The sequence below is a fragment of the Anguilla anguilla genome, chromosome 1 (assembly GCF_013347855.1).
Source record: "Anguilla anguilla isolate fAngAng1 chromosome 1, fAngAng1.pri, whole genome shotgun sequence".
Taxonomy (NCBI): domain Eukaryota; kingdom Metazoa; phylum Chordata; class Actinopteri; order Anguilliformes; family Anguillidae; genus Anguilla; species Anguilla anguilla.
The window spans coordinates 23,104,300-23,119,432 of NC_049201.1; the positions used below are offsets into that span (position 1 = coordinate 23,104,300).

General features: G+C 44.8%; 1 protein-coding gene across 2 annotated transcripts in view; it reads left to right on the plus strand.

The window, feature by feature from the left end:
* The window catches only part of LOC118229275 (XK-related protein 6-like), a 35,361-nt gene extending 20,972 nt beyond the window's left edge, over positions 1-14,389 (plus strand). For both annotated transcript variants that reach the window (XM_035421120.1, XM_035421129.1), the window contains exons 2-3: positions 2,547-2,743; positions 3,399-14,389. In XM_035421120.1, the coding sequence (XP_035277011.1) occupies positions 2,547-2,743; positions 3,399-4,369 (1,168 nt within the window). In that variant the 3' untranslated portion in view covers positions 4,370-14,389. The remainder of the gene's footprint in view (positions 1-2,546; positions 2,744-3,398) is intronic.
* The last annotated feature ends 744 nt before the right edge of the window (positions 14,390-15,133 follow it).

A 15,133-nucleotide genomic window follows, 5' to 3' on the forward strand; every position in this document is an offset into this window, starting at 1 on the left:
GTTGATTGCAGGCAGCTGACCAATAGAACTGCTTTGTTTATTGAAGCAGGCCAGTAGAAACTCTCCTTCTTGAGTAGCACTGGGGCAAATTATGCCCTTTCCTGCAGGACTCCTGGCCACAGTCAGTATTTGCTCTGGACCTTGGAGCGGTGCATCACATTGAATGGTATCCGAATAGGACAGGCAACATTTTAGCAGCTTGAGCCAGAAGGCGGTGGGGGGGGGGGGGAGAAATGGAAAATACTGTCGATCGTTTTCATTTACAAAGCCGCAAGATTATCTTCCCGTTCTTCTTTTGCTTTTTTCTTTTTCTTTCCCAGACACGATCCTGTTTTTAGGTCTCTCGAAAGGCATCGCGTTGTGTTTCATATATAATTGATGGTTATCTCTTTCTCTGGATGGGGTTCGGTGTTCTTCCGCACGGCGTAATGAAACGCCGGAGCGGTTTGCTTGGGTTCTAGGTTTACGGCGCGAGCCTGGTCACGCTCGGTCGAGCGTTTAAGTGCGGCACCCGATACTTATCCGCCATCAAATTTTAATTCCTTTACGGAAATGAGTTCCCTTCGGTAAAAGGCCGGTGCCCTTGCTAAAGGCGGCCTCGAGTCGGTTTGTTGTGATTTTCGCAACAAATTATTAATGGAGGAGCGTTTTTACACGATGTGAGAACAGGCTGGGATTACGCGAGGCCCTGGAGTGTCCGACTGAGCTCTGGGGATGCCGTCGTTTCGCGCATCGTCCCGCCCCCCGCCTTAAACGCTTTCAGACCTGCGGGTCTAACCACGCTGCCTCACGCCCCATAACATGACAGTCCCTGCCCTGCAACACATTCATCCCTTATCCAATCACGCTTTTTTTTTAGCTCCCGGGTCACACTGCTAGTTAGAAGTTCATAAGTACAATTTCATAATATTTGTTCACAGCTCTTTAATCTTGAGCACATACAAGAGTTTCTTGGGGACGGTTTGTACTCCTGTACTTTGTTCCCGGAAAAGTTCAACATTATCGGTTTGTTCTTTAAAAGGGGGCGTTATAATGCAGGAAGAATCTTGCGAATTGCGCGGTGATATTCAGAGTAAACGGAGGGCAGGGCCGGATCCCTGATTCCGCGTCTGCATCGGCGCGTTTGCTCTCGGCAGGGAGGCGGGATTCCCTGAACTCCTCTGATGCGTCGGTTCCCGTCTCTTCACCAAAGAAAGCCCTCCCAGAGCTCCCGCGCCCGACTGCCTCGCGCGGTTAGCTAATTGAGCGGTTTACCCGCCGCCAGGGAAGCGTGTCCTGCTTGCGTAATCACAGAGATTACGGGCTGGGGGGTGGGGGGGGGGGAGGCGGAGCCAGACAGACAGGCCGCAGTTCGGCACACTGCGGTGGCTAAACGGAGACTGGCTAAGTTGTGCCCACTTCATCAGAACCCCCAGGGAGGGGCATCTTTGGATGAGGATGAGCGTCAGTTTGTCACCAACTTTTCGGTCGCACTTTCCTGGTAACCTTTGATCTGGAGATATGGGAGAACTTTCAAGATCATTAAGTCAAGGGTCCTTGCTTTCTCCCCTACTCCCGTTCAGGAGTTAGAGTAAACATTTGGGCGGGCGGGAGTGTAGTGTAATGGGTAAGGAGCTTAAAGGTCACAGTTTTGATTCCCAGGTAGGACAATGCTGTTGTACCCTTGAGCAAGGTACTTAAACTGCATTGTTTCAATATATATCCAGCTGTATAAATGGCATGTAAATGCTATGTAACAAGTTGTGTAAGTCGCTCTGGATAAGAGCGTCTCCTCAATGCCTGTAATGTAATGTAATTCTCAACGGTGTATGAAGGTTTAACGCTTTAAATGTTCATGTTCACTTACAAGATCTTTCAAGCCATTCTTCATTTGTAGTTTGCAAATGCATATTATGTAACATGTGCTGTGTTTCATTGCTGACTCTCTCAAGAACATCCTTAGAAACATGATTAAGTGGACCACGCATTTTAAAGGTCACGCTTCGTATTGGAAGAAAGCGCGCACAAATAAAAAAATAATGGCGTCATGCATGCGTCAGCTTCACAGAACACGTGGTGCCAGACCAAGCAAGCTGTCACAGTGAGTGTATCATTCCAGTCCTTTACACTGCCTGCAAAAATCCTGTTCTGGTTCTACTGCTGTGAATGACGCTAAGCTGTCTTTACGAGGACTAGCGCCCTCTTGTGGCACTGCTACAGCATTCAAGTTTCTTCTTCTCTTTTGCCAAATGTAGTAGTCTGTGTTTATATATTAAGTGAAAGCACATGAAGTATGCAATTTGGCTGGCTGCTTCTGTGCTTAAATAGAGCATAGCAGGGTGTGTGAATTCTTCCATTGGCTCAAACCTGAGCTGCATGGTGCAGCAATATCTTCAGCCTCACCTTTAACCCAACATTTGTGAATCCTCACCTTGTGCCTGTCTAAGTCCCACCCGTCTCTGCAGGCGCGTCCTCAGCACGTGCCCGTTTCACTGCCTCTCCTGTCTCTGCGGGCGCGTGGAGCTCTCGGCCGCGTACCCCTTTAACCCCCGGGCTTGTTTCCGCAGATACATCCGCACCATGTACCTGGGCATTCAGAGTCGGCGGCAGAAGGCGCACCAGCGGCGGTTCTACTGGGCCATGATGTACGAGTACGCTGATGTCAACATGCTGCGGCTCCTGGAGACCTTCCTGGAGAGCGCCCCCCAGCTGGTGCTACAGCTCTGCATCATGATTCAGAAGAACCGGGCCGAGACGCTGCAGTGTAAGGGGAGCCCTGCGGCTCCGCCCCCACGGGGAGGGGCCAGGGCCGAGCCATGAGCTCATCTGAGTCCTTAGTGATCATAACTTTAGTTACGTTCTCCAATCTCCATTGTATAGTTATGGTTTTTCGCAATGAACAGACGCTAAAATCGATTGGTGCCCCAAGGAGCCACAGACATTGGTAAAGAAATCTATTTTTCCTTACTATGTATACGGTGTACACAGAACATTACTGGGATATTTAAATGATGGAGAAGTTGAAGAGAAGGTGTTGAATTAGAGTATGGAGGGTGATGAAAATTTTGAAAGTAAATCTTTTTTTTGAGGGAAGCTTCCATCTGCTGGATGTCCCCCTGACACTATAATGTAAGGCCCAATAGGCAGGCCAGATGTTGTCTGAAAATCCTCCTGGAATCCATAGTTTGCTTGCAGAATTTTTTATAAAGACATGACCTAATATTGGCTTTGAGCAAAGTTCATTAAGAATTAGCTGTTAAGTTATGACTTTTTCCTTTTAGGAATCTTTTCCTATTTGATATGTATTGCCAGGGCCCAGTTCTGACAGTATTGTTCCTGCACATCCATGTTTGCTGTAACCCTTGTTCTGTGGCTGACTATTTGAACTCTTTTTCTATCTCTGTCTCTCATTGGTGCAGGTATGTCCTCCGTTGGGTCCCTCGTGTCCCTGGCCTGGGTCCTGGCTTCCTACCACAAACTCCTGCGGGACTCTCGGGACGACAAGAAGAGCATGAGCTACCGCGGCGCCGTGATCCACTTGTTTTGGCGGCTCTTCACCATCTCCTCACGGGTGCTCTCCTTCGCCCTTTTTGCCTCCATCTTCCACCTCTACTTCGGCATCTTCGTGGTGGTGCACTGGTGCGCCATGGCCTTCTGGGTGGTGCACGGGGGCACCGACTTCTGCATGTCCAAGTGGGAGGAGGTCCTGTTCAACATGGTGGTGGGCATCGTCTACATCTTCTGCTGGTTCAACGTGAAGGAGGGCCGGACCCGCTGGCGCATGGTGGCCTACTACTCGGTGGTGCTGCTGGAGAACACGGTGCTGACCTGCCTGTGGTACGCGTATCGGGACCCCGCCACCACCGACCCGTACGCCGTGTCGGCGCTGTGCGGCGTGTACCTCAGCTTCGCCTCCGGGGTGCTCTTCATGTTCCTGTACTACGGCGTGCTGCACCCCATGGGCCCGCGCGTGCGCGTGCTGGCCAGCTCCTGCTGCGCCGAGCTGCTCTGGGGGCTCCCGCTGCCCCCCGAGGCCGAGCCCATGGCCTCCACCCCGGGGCCCCGTGGCTCCCAGGCCACGCCCAGCAGGGGCTCCACGGGGGACCACACGGAGGAGGAGGAACTGGCAGGGGACACCTGCCTGCCCGTGTTCCAGGTGAGGTCCACCACGCCCACCACCACCAGGGGCCGACCCTACCGCCCGGAGGGGCCCCTCATCAAGATAGACATACCCAGGAAGCGCTACCCGGCCTGGGATGCCCACTTTGTGGACCGGCGTCTGAGGAGAACCATCAATATTCTGCAGTACATCACGCCCAGCGCCGCAGGGATCCGCTATCGAGACGGACCCCTGCTATACGAGCTGCTTCAGTATGAGTCCTCCTTATGAGACCTCATCCCTCCCTCCCTCCCTCCGTACCGCTCTCTCTCTCTGTCTCCCTCTCAGTTCCCCTCTGTCTCTTTCTCTCTCTGTCTTTCTCTGTGTCACCACGCCTGTTTCCCATTCACCTGCGTTTGATTTGTTTGTTCCTTGACAGAAGCGTAAAATGTTTGTGTCACCGTCTCCAAGTCCGTTTTCATATGTTCAAATTGTTCGTTAATGAAAACCAATATAAAAAGATAACATGTAGCAACAAAAACAGGTTAAAACAGCTGAAAGTATAAGTGATATATTTTCAGTTGCTTTAACACGCATAAGCCTACAGATGTACGATAAACGGATAAGCTGTTTTAGGTTTGGGTGCCTGTCAGAGTGTGTAAATGTTCAGCATTTAAGTGTTTCAGTGTTTCTGCTTCACAGATGTGATGGTCATTACTCTCTGTACCCAAAGGAGGAGCATCTCTTGTCGCAGGGCGTGTGTTGACTAACGCTGCCGACAGAGCATGATGGGAAGGATGGAGGCTAGGTGATAGCGCCCCCCCCCCCCCCGCCACCCTGCAGACTGCTCAGTGCTAGCCACTTCCAGGCCCAGTCCAGGGGGCCGTTTTAAGCAGTTAGTGTATCCGCTCTGAAAATCCCGAGACAAAAATTAGCCATTTTTTCTTCAACTGCAAATGCACCCAAATCTCTTCTTCAACTCCGTTCTTCCTTTTTCGTTGGTTAAATGCCTTGCTCCGGCTCTTGCGCAGAGAGTAAACACGATTTTCTCTCTTTCACCTACACCTAGTTCTGCCTTTTTTCAGAGAGAGAACGCTCCCTTTTTTCTTGTTCTTTTCTGAGCAAACACCCTCTTCTACAATTTTCTGAGTGAACGCCCATGTTTTGTCTCTTGTACAGAGACTGAACCCCCAGCCCTGCACAGCCTTTACCCCCCCCCCCCCTTCCCCCATTACTTAAGCTCTGCTGAATCTGTGCAGGTTACTGAATTTGCCGATATCACTGTGACCACTGCAGGTGGCAGATCGTATTTAAGACCCACCAAAGCTCGCTCATTTGGTGCTTGCAGTGTTACAGTGGCATTACGAGTCAGACCGCCTTAAAAAAATGATCTCTCTCTTCGAAAACGATGTCACTATCAAGTAATACGATGAGTAATATTTTCAATTAGCATTACTGCAGTAGAGTGTCCCCTTCCCTCTTTTGCATTATGAAAAGCTTCAGAGCAGAAATCTTTTGTCAGTGGCTTCCTTGGAATTTATCGATAACTGATTTTTCGGTAAGGTATCTAGCGTGATTGTTTTGTTTCCCAAAATGAGCGTGAACAAATTCAAAAGGCAATGATACACATACATACAAGCTTCTGAAGCAAATGCCAGAACGTTTGCCAACCAATGGACTCTCACCAAAATCCAAAGCACAGCGTAAACACCGTGATTCAAAAGCTCGCGGCAAAGACGTAGGTGTTAGGCGAGGCGTGCCGTCAGCTGAAGACGTAGAGCATCGATCAGTACGGAGCCTTCCCACAGTCCTGTATTTATTAGCGTGAGAGTCATATTAGTGCTACACCTTCGCAAAGCGCAGTTAAAATGGCAATAACTGCGTTTGATTGATTCCTCTCCCCTTAACGTCCGGCGGCGTGGGAGTTTAGATTTACAGTCATTTCCCCCGTTTCCGAGTGGCGGTGAATCAATGTAGAGCTATTTTCATAAAAAAAAAAAAAAAAGGAAACAGTCATTTGGGCTTTCTGTGAAAGTGCTGCTCCACTCTCGGCGGTCTTTCAGAGATGAAAAATAGAACTAAGTGCATTCCATTTTTCACATTTGAGAAAATATGTTGTTTTTTTTCGTTTAGAAAATAGCACAATTTTTAAACGTGCGGCGTGCTGCTGCTGCACACGGTGAGGTCGGCAATGAATCCAGATGGATCAAATTTATACCGGCTAAGAATCAGCCGTATTTTCCCAAAGAACCGAAGCTGTCACCGCTCTCCAGGCAAGCAAACAGCCAGAGCAAAAGCAACGGTTATGGATATAAAACTTTAAAAGATGACGTTTAAAAGCACAGACCACTCTCCTGCCCTCCCATCATCCCTCTGCTCCTCCCAACATATCAATTCTTCCTCTCCTCCTTTATCTTCTTCCCCTTCTAAATCCTTCCTCCTCTTTCGCAGATCGCGGTTCAAATTGAATTCAATTTCAGTAATAAACTCAACAAGGTGCCAGTGTATGTCACTGATTCCAAAGGGGATCCTGACATGCACACATGTTTTTCAGTGTGTACTGTGACTCTTTCATTATCATGTTTATTTTTCGATGGCTTAGATATAAGAATGTGAAAAAAAAAATCTACATTTTAAAGCTTGTGAAAATAGAAGCTATCTTTGCCTGAATATACCTGAATTTTTGTACACAGTCTAACCAGGTCAGCCTGGCAGTTTCAAAGCGGGACGCATTTCTTAACTCCCTTAGCGTGCGGGGCTCACCACTGTCGCCCTCTGCTGGCCGCTGTCTAAAAAAAAAGCCAAACCACACCTGTAAACACACCTGTACTGTAATCCACCGTCTTGGTCTGTGGTGCACTTGGCCTCCAAGTATCTCGCTGTCAGGGATAAAATTTGATAGGCGTGTACAAATTGCATCATCATCGGTACTATGACGATCATAAAGCTAATAGCGATAAGCATTATTATCGGGTGCGCGTGAGAGTTTGAGCGATGGGTCAGGACTTTGAGGAGCGTCCAGGTGCTTCACAGAGAGGAAGAGCCTTCTCTCTTCCTGCAGGTTACCGGCTGGGCGCTGCCGGCGAGCCCAGGCCTGAGCAGTGCGGGTGAGACCAGGGGAGAAGGGTTCTTGCCGGGGATGGAAAACAACCCGAGGCCAGCCCGCGGGGGGGGGGGCGAGTCCACGCGCAGAGTTTCCAAGGTCCTCACGAGGTCCTGTTTGGGCGTCCCTCGCCCGTCTGGCGTTCTTCCCGCCCGCGGATCCCGCTCGGTCTCGCCGAGACGGCGTTGTCCGTCAGGGCGTGACCGCGTCTGCGCGTGGGCGTCGCCGTACTTCCGCAGGCTGGCCTCCCGGACGCTCGGCTCGGTTCGGCCGCGTTGGGCTCCATCCTTGGTTGCTGCTCGCCCTTCCTCCTCAGCAGCGAGGGACTCAGGTGTATTCTGGTGCAGATTCTTTTTTTTAATTTTTTTTTTTTTTTAGGGATTTTACCTAGGGTGGGGCGGGGAGGGGTGGGGGATAAACGGAGATCATGTGGGAGCATGCAAGTAGCCCTTCCCCCCGTCACATCTTTGTCATCTGTGATTGGCCAACCCTGCCACCTCTGTCGGCATTAGGTCCCTTTCCAGGAATTGAGTACCATGGGAAAATTCAGCCACTTTTTAATCTTTTTTTTTTTTTAGATGAGCCTGTACACACAACTTTCAGATCATAGGATATGTCTGGACTTCATCAATTTTCTCTCTCCCCAACCAAGTCCTCCCCTCCTGTCCCACTCTGCGGGTGGCAAGGTCATTGGAAGAGCACATCCATGCACCTCCCCCAGGGTCTCCTTTTCCATCCCGCACAATTCTGGCTCGCTGTTGTTTGCTGGAGAATCTCTCTTCTTTAGGGTCTGCATGCAGGCACAAATACTGGGCTTCGAATAGAATATAATAGCAGCACAGATTGGGCCGTAGTGTTGGGACCTCATGGTTTCCAGATTGAGCTGGTAGATTTAGACCTTATGGTTGCCAGTATGGGTCACAGATTTGAGTCCTCAGGGTTACCAGATTGGGGTGTAGAGGTGGGGACTCATGGCTGCCAATCTGAGCTGGTAGAGTTGGGCCTAATGGTTGCCAGATTGGATTATAGATATGAGACCTCAGGGTTGATAGATTAGGCTGTAGGGTTGGGGCCTCACAGATTCCAAATGTTGCATTGTACTCAACCACACTTCCTGCATCAGTGAGCTATGTTTAAAAGAGGGGAGAGAGGGGGCTTTCCCACTGCAATTCCATTAGTTTCTTCACATGAAAAACAGCACAGGGCCCAGGATGTATATAATTTGGTACTGGACCCTGATGTCAGTTGTTTCAATAATCACTTAGGTTCAATTGATAAAAATGGATTCAATAATAAAAAAATAATAATTATCATGCAGTAATAATAATAATAATAATAATAATAATAATAATAACAGTAATAATAACTGTAATAATAATAATAATAATAATAATAATAATGGATTTGCATATATATAAAACCTTTAATCTAAGAGCTCTTTACAGTGGGGTTGGGGACTCCCCTCAAACACCCATGATGTGTGTCCCCCACCCCTGTTACACCAGAACACTCATAATGCTTATCAGCTCTGGCAGAGGGTGGAATTTACAGTGCCAAAGTAAGCATGGGGATGATTAAATTATTTTCTGGTGTTTTTGTTCCAGTGACATCAGATTTCTTCCCATACAAAAAGCACAAGATATTTTTGTTGAAATAGTTTTTATAAAGTGTAGCCCACTGCATCCATAACCATGTCCTAAACTACTGCCACATGCATTTTGGCCCCAGATTTTTCCTTTTACTTTAACCACTGTATTAAAATGTTTTCACCCAACTAATATATGGCAGTAAGTGGTCTTTGCAAACAGCAATGGATATCTTAATATTCCAATATCATTGAAGCAGAAGTATTTATGTTGTCACTGTTTAAACCAAAGTTTTAACAGTTTTCTTCCTAGTTTGATGAATAACAAATATCTGTTTTCATCCAACTAATGTTCAGGAGAAGGTAGTTTAAGCCAAGCTTTAAACTTTAAACATGAAATAATATAATAATATTGCAATATTACAACGGCAGAAATGCATTTTCTTAAGTCTTTGTATTTTTTTATAACCGCGATGAAATAAGTTGATGAAAATTGCACGACTCTCTTCTGTTTTCAAGCACTGCATGTATCTACAAAAAAAAAAAAACAACCAGCCCCCTCTCCTCGAACACCTGACCCCCCTCCCTCCTCTGTGCCTTTTCTCCAGTGGGGGCAGTGACCCCTTCCCCCCCCCATCAGGGCTGGCCCTCCAGCAAACAGCAATGCCAGTACTGTATTACGTGTGTGTCTGTATGTGCTCGCGCGTGTGCGTGCGCATGTGTATGTATGCGCCAGTGCAGTAACACAACACATCTGTACATGAGCATGTGTCAATGACATGAGACTATACCGCCATATATTATACATTCCAGTGTTGCTATGGTTATAATATTCTGGCTGACGTGAAGTTGTGATGCGACTGACGATTGGAACGGAGCGTCTCTCAAACGGGGGCGGCGCCGCGTGAGAGACGTTGCCAGGGTTACTGCGTTAGGAGGGCGTCTCGAACCTCGTTCGTCTCTGAGCTCGGACAGGAGTGGGTCCACCGACTCGGCCTGCCGTCTTGCCGGCCAGCAGAATAGTGTGAGATCTAGGTGGTGATTGAATTAAGGTGCCATACAGGGTGTTATACATTTTAAGAAAAAAAAAAAAAAACTAAACTAAAGGGCGTGACACTTAGACCATAGAAAACAGGTGATTTTGTTCTGAGGTAGGCAAAGGAAAGAAGTTTTAGCGCTGAAAGATTTGATTGAATCTGCACCTTAATTATTGCCCTTGGATACGCCTACCAGATTTTGTTGCGTGTTTGTGATTTATCTCAGTGAAGTTTCAGTCCAATGTTTTTTTTTTTATTATTCATTTTTAACGAATGTTTTATTCATTTTTTTTTTTTAAATGATTGCCGAATGTATAGCAAGAAAAGTGCCAAGATTCAACAATAGCAACAGTTATGTCTTCAGTCTTCAGTTTTTTTGTCGCATAGAAAAATCTGGGCGAAAAATTCATGAAAATATTTCAAATGGTTCCATGGAATATGTGGTGCTCGCTGGGGTGTAATTCCAAATTTCTGTATTCTTGTGAAGTGAAATGGTGAAATGAGGTCACCTAGTTTAGCTAACTTCAGCACATACTGGATGAGATTACTTCCTGCACTGTTCCAGCCTTCATATATGAAAAGTATACAAGTGGAACATATTACGCATTACTGTCTTCGGTTGGAAAAATATGAACTTTATGTCATGTTGTTCTGCTGTAAAGCCGAGCTGAAATTATGCAGGACGGTGAGTGTAATTCATTTAGATTCATGGTGCTGACAAACACACCCAAAGGTGCTACCGCTACGCGAACTGCGGGGCTTCCCTGTAGCTCCGCCCAGTGTGGTTCCCTCCGCCCACAAATGACCTGCCTCACGCCCTACTGACTCTGCTCTGCCCCGTCCGAACGCGTGCCCTGCCCAAACACGTTTACAGCAGAGCATTTGGTGCCACTGTTCTTCAACCTGCACAGAAGTGATCATAAGGGTTAGCGTGCGTGCGCGTGTGTGTGTGCGTGTTTGCGTTCTCATGTTTATTTCTGCTTGATTAAAACAAAATGCATTATTTTCTTATTGGTGAAAACAAATGTTAAAAGAAAAAAATAATGTTTTCCTGTCCTGTGTAAGTCTTCAACTTGTGTATAGTGTTTTGATTCTGATTAGTGTAGTACTGGTATTAATATTACATATTACAAAGAAGGTTTATTTTACATTTTTGTGCATATTTTTTTAAAGTGTACAGCCAGTCAAAATTATATATAGCTTTCAATATACACAGCTATTTATAATGTTGGGGAACAAAGTTAGTCAGTCAATCTTGAGAGAATTTTGTCGTTTTATTGTTTTACAATTCACAAATATGTCGTTTTATTGATGGCCATGGGGCATTCCTCATACGGTACCCTCTAGCTAAAACGTCATCCAGCACGCTACATGTAACTCAGCTCTGCTGCGGCTGAACCAGCTGAACGATACTTTGTTAGTAAAAAGCGGTTCGAGAAATGGCATGTACGATGTAGTGTGAGATGTAGTGTAAATGTGCTGTAATAATAAGCGGCGATGTCCGAAGCCGCTCATCCCTCTAGCTTTTATGAACAGAAAAAAAAAACAAGGTGCTAAAGTCAAACCTCCTTTTGTTTACTTTGGTCTGTAGATGTAAAGAAGAAACATAACTGTGTAAAGTTCCTGTAAAGCCTTACTGTAGATGGATGTATCAGGTTGTTATTCTCAAAATATGGAGAAAATTGAAGTGTATATAATTCATGTATAATTCCTGTTTACTTATACGATGTACATATTTGCTGTTTTCATTTATTTTTTTGTGGGGGGGGGGAAGGGGGGGGTGTTATTATAATGGTATGATGTATAACGGTATTCCCAATAACAATGGCTCTTAAAAGACATGTGAGCAGGAGTTGTAAGCGATGATGCGTTTCTTTCGCGCACCTGCTGTCATTCTTTTTGCTTCGTTTTTTGCGTTCATTTGCCTTTGATAATCAGATATCAGTTACGCAAACTGATGTCTGGCGAGGATTGACAAAAGCACACATAATATTTGTCATTGTGTAGGACTTATCTTTACAGTTGTCTCCTGTCAACGCTCTAGTTGCGCATTTGAGAACAAACCTTAAATACTGAACAAAGAAACGCCCTTAATTACTGTAACATGTAGGCAAGTGGGAAACAAACGGAGAGTTAACTGCAGGGACATGGACGGCATACTGTAGCTAGTGGCACTGCTCCTTTACATTATTATCTCTATAATGCCTCCCGGGCCATTGTAACATGGGTCAGGAAATGGTTCATATTCACAACACGTTCAGCGACAATGCAGTGAAGGTTGGAGCAGTGGCCTTTTCAAAAAGAAGGGAACGCGATACGAGCTTGCAGGAGTGTACTCTATAGATCACTGCCTTACCTAACGGTTGCACTGCTCAAAGATAACAACAGTGTTGATTCTTTTTAGGCCAGGAATCAATGTTTTGTTTCAGCAGCAAACAAATGCACTTTCTCACCTTGATGCAAGCCCACAAATCAAAAAAAACTATGCAACCTAGACCAATTTGTTCTACTAACATTATTATTTGACTTTGAAAAAAGGCTTTATATATCAGCTTTTAAATAGCTTCAAATCTGGTGCAAGGTGAGAGTGCAAATAACCCATGCAAAAAAAAAAAAAAAAATCAGACAACAGCAGACTTTGAAACTACAGTAAAATGGAGTAGGACATCTGACTCATTTGGTGGTTTGGCCCATGTCTGGGCTTATATATTTTGGTAGATCTAGTTCTGTTTTATAGATCGTACTGATACCACGTTACTCTATGTGTGTGTGTTTATATATGTGTGTGCATGTTTGTAGTACTTGTGTGCATGCCTGTGTGTGTGTGTGTGTGTATTTGTATGTGTGCATGGACCGCAGAGTTCATTCCTGTGTAAAATACAGTGGTTTTGGGAATGAGGTGTGGATTAACTGAAGCACTCATCTGTAGATTTACAAACATCAATCTATCAAACGTTCCTGTGCTCTGCTGTAGGCTTAACACACCAACTGAGTCAATTCATGCACGTACCTGTCGGCATAGAAACATCAGCTCCTTCAGCTTTTCTTTAGGCTCAGAATGGATCCATAGACGTATCATGACCGCATAGCTATTTTACGCACATTAGAAAAACAGCTGTAAAGCACATGGACATGTAGCACACGTATGGCACTGAACCACATGACTATGGACTTCATGTCCCATCAGCATCTGGGCTGGCTCTGCCTCTACCTGTACTGAAGGCTAGATTGATGGTGAGGTGATAAGTTCCCATTGGTAGTGATGCGTTGATGGCTGACAGCCATATCAGTGGTAGTCTCCATTAACAGGGCAGCAGGGAAGTAATTACATTATGGCCCCGGCCTTCATTCAGTGCCAAGTTGTGTTTGTAACCCATGCTTATCAAAGTATGTTATGCATTTATGCATGGTATATGGACCGTTGCTGTTGTTTAGATTTCACTGCTTTATGTCCACGGATGGCTATAGGTGTTGACGATGTAATAGCACTGATTTACTTTCTATCAGCAGTGTTTGGGTGTGTCGGAAGGATAAGTTAAAGTAGGCAAGTAACGATGTAGTTTTAAATCCATTTATGTGGGGAAAGGGCTATTTAAGAGCACTGAAAACTGAAAGCGTACGGACTACTGAAAGGGCATATCCTTCTGTCACGACCCCTCATGCTGACTCTAAAGGTGCATTTCAGGGTTATGTTCATGCCAAGGAGACTATGTCCTCCACTGCAGCAGTACATACAGTACACAGGAGTCCATGCTATATTGTTTATATCTGCATGACTAGAGGCATTATTTAAAAAACGGCTTGTTTTTATCGTTCAACCAGTGAGTATCATTCCAATGAGTCTACCTCCTCATAACCCTCTCATAAAAAAATGTTAATATTCCCCATGTATTGCATTATGGGGCAAAACAAGGTTTGGGACAGTGCTATATTAACAGACATATGAATTATATAGATATATATAAAATATATTTTATATGATAATATATATTTATATGTAAATATCTATATGCGGATCATTCACGTTGGATTTCAAAATAGAACACGTTGTGCAGCACGAATCGAGCCAAACCTGGACTTGATTTAGTGTGTTTGTGCAAATAAGCTAAACATATTTTCCTCAACTTGATAATGCTATCTGCTCAGATGTTTTAATTTCAGAGGACATATTTGAAAATATCTAACAAATATTTTTACACTTCATTGGATTTAGCAAATACTATAGATTTGTCATAAAATAACAAATATAACAGAGAATTCAGCTCTTAATTTTCAAGTCAGAGTTACTCACCAAGTCTCTTTCTGTTTACATGCCAGTCACTTCTCTGATAATCAACTCATAGCAGAATGAGCCTCAGATTTGTTTGAGTCTTAGTTTTTGATTTGAATTTTTGAGAATAGTAATTTACTTCCCTTTCCATGTCATAATTAGCAATAGCTCCATATCAGTTGATGAATAATATCCATACCATAAGAATTAAATATGAATTTACAATATTAATTTCATACGTATTCTTCATCAATCTATGTTCTGCACAACCCCTAAGTTCCATGATGGTAATTTAGGTTTTATTTAAAAAAAAAAAGAAGCTCAGTGATGAAACCTATTTTCTAGGATTGTGGTATGTGGTGTTGTACAGTAGATGATGTATCTGATATCCAACCGTCACAAGATGGCTGTACTGTATCTCGCTGTAACTAGAAAAAAATAAAAATAATATTGTCCGTGTTAAAATAGTTTTAAAAACATAATTCAACAAAAAAATCTATTTGAGATGTTTGTGTACTTTTGCATGGTTACGATGTGCTTGAGAGATATAGAGTTCTACCGTGAGAGGAAAGTTTTTGTCATTGAATATTTCTGTACATTCTCTATGGGTAAGCAGGTCTGCTGTTTTGTGGCCTGATGAGTTCTCACACTCTGACTGGTCATTTTATTTAAAAAACTGCTATTTTTTTTCTTACGCGATTTCTCCATTTTATCTGAGAGTCTAATCTTTAGCTACATCGTAATGTGTTAATAGTGCTGAAGCGCTTACATATTTTAACAGAACAGAATGACTTCATTTGACAAAACGACAGTTTGGTATTAAAACATAGCCAGAAAAAGGTGGGGTGGGGGGGGGGGGGGGGTGGTTAGTAAGGAGTAGAGGGTAGGGGGTAGGGTGGTTAAAATAGGCGGTTTTCAACGGAGTAGTCTTAAGTCTTCTTTCCTGTCAGTGTTCACATTGCCTGGGTCTCCTTCAGGCAAGCACTGCACTGATTCACTGAACTCTGTGTAGTGTGCTGAACACACACTTCTATCGACACTGTATATTAACTGGAGAGGC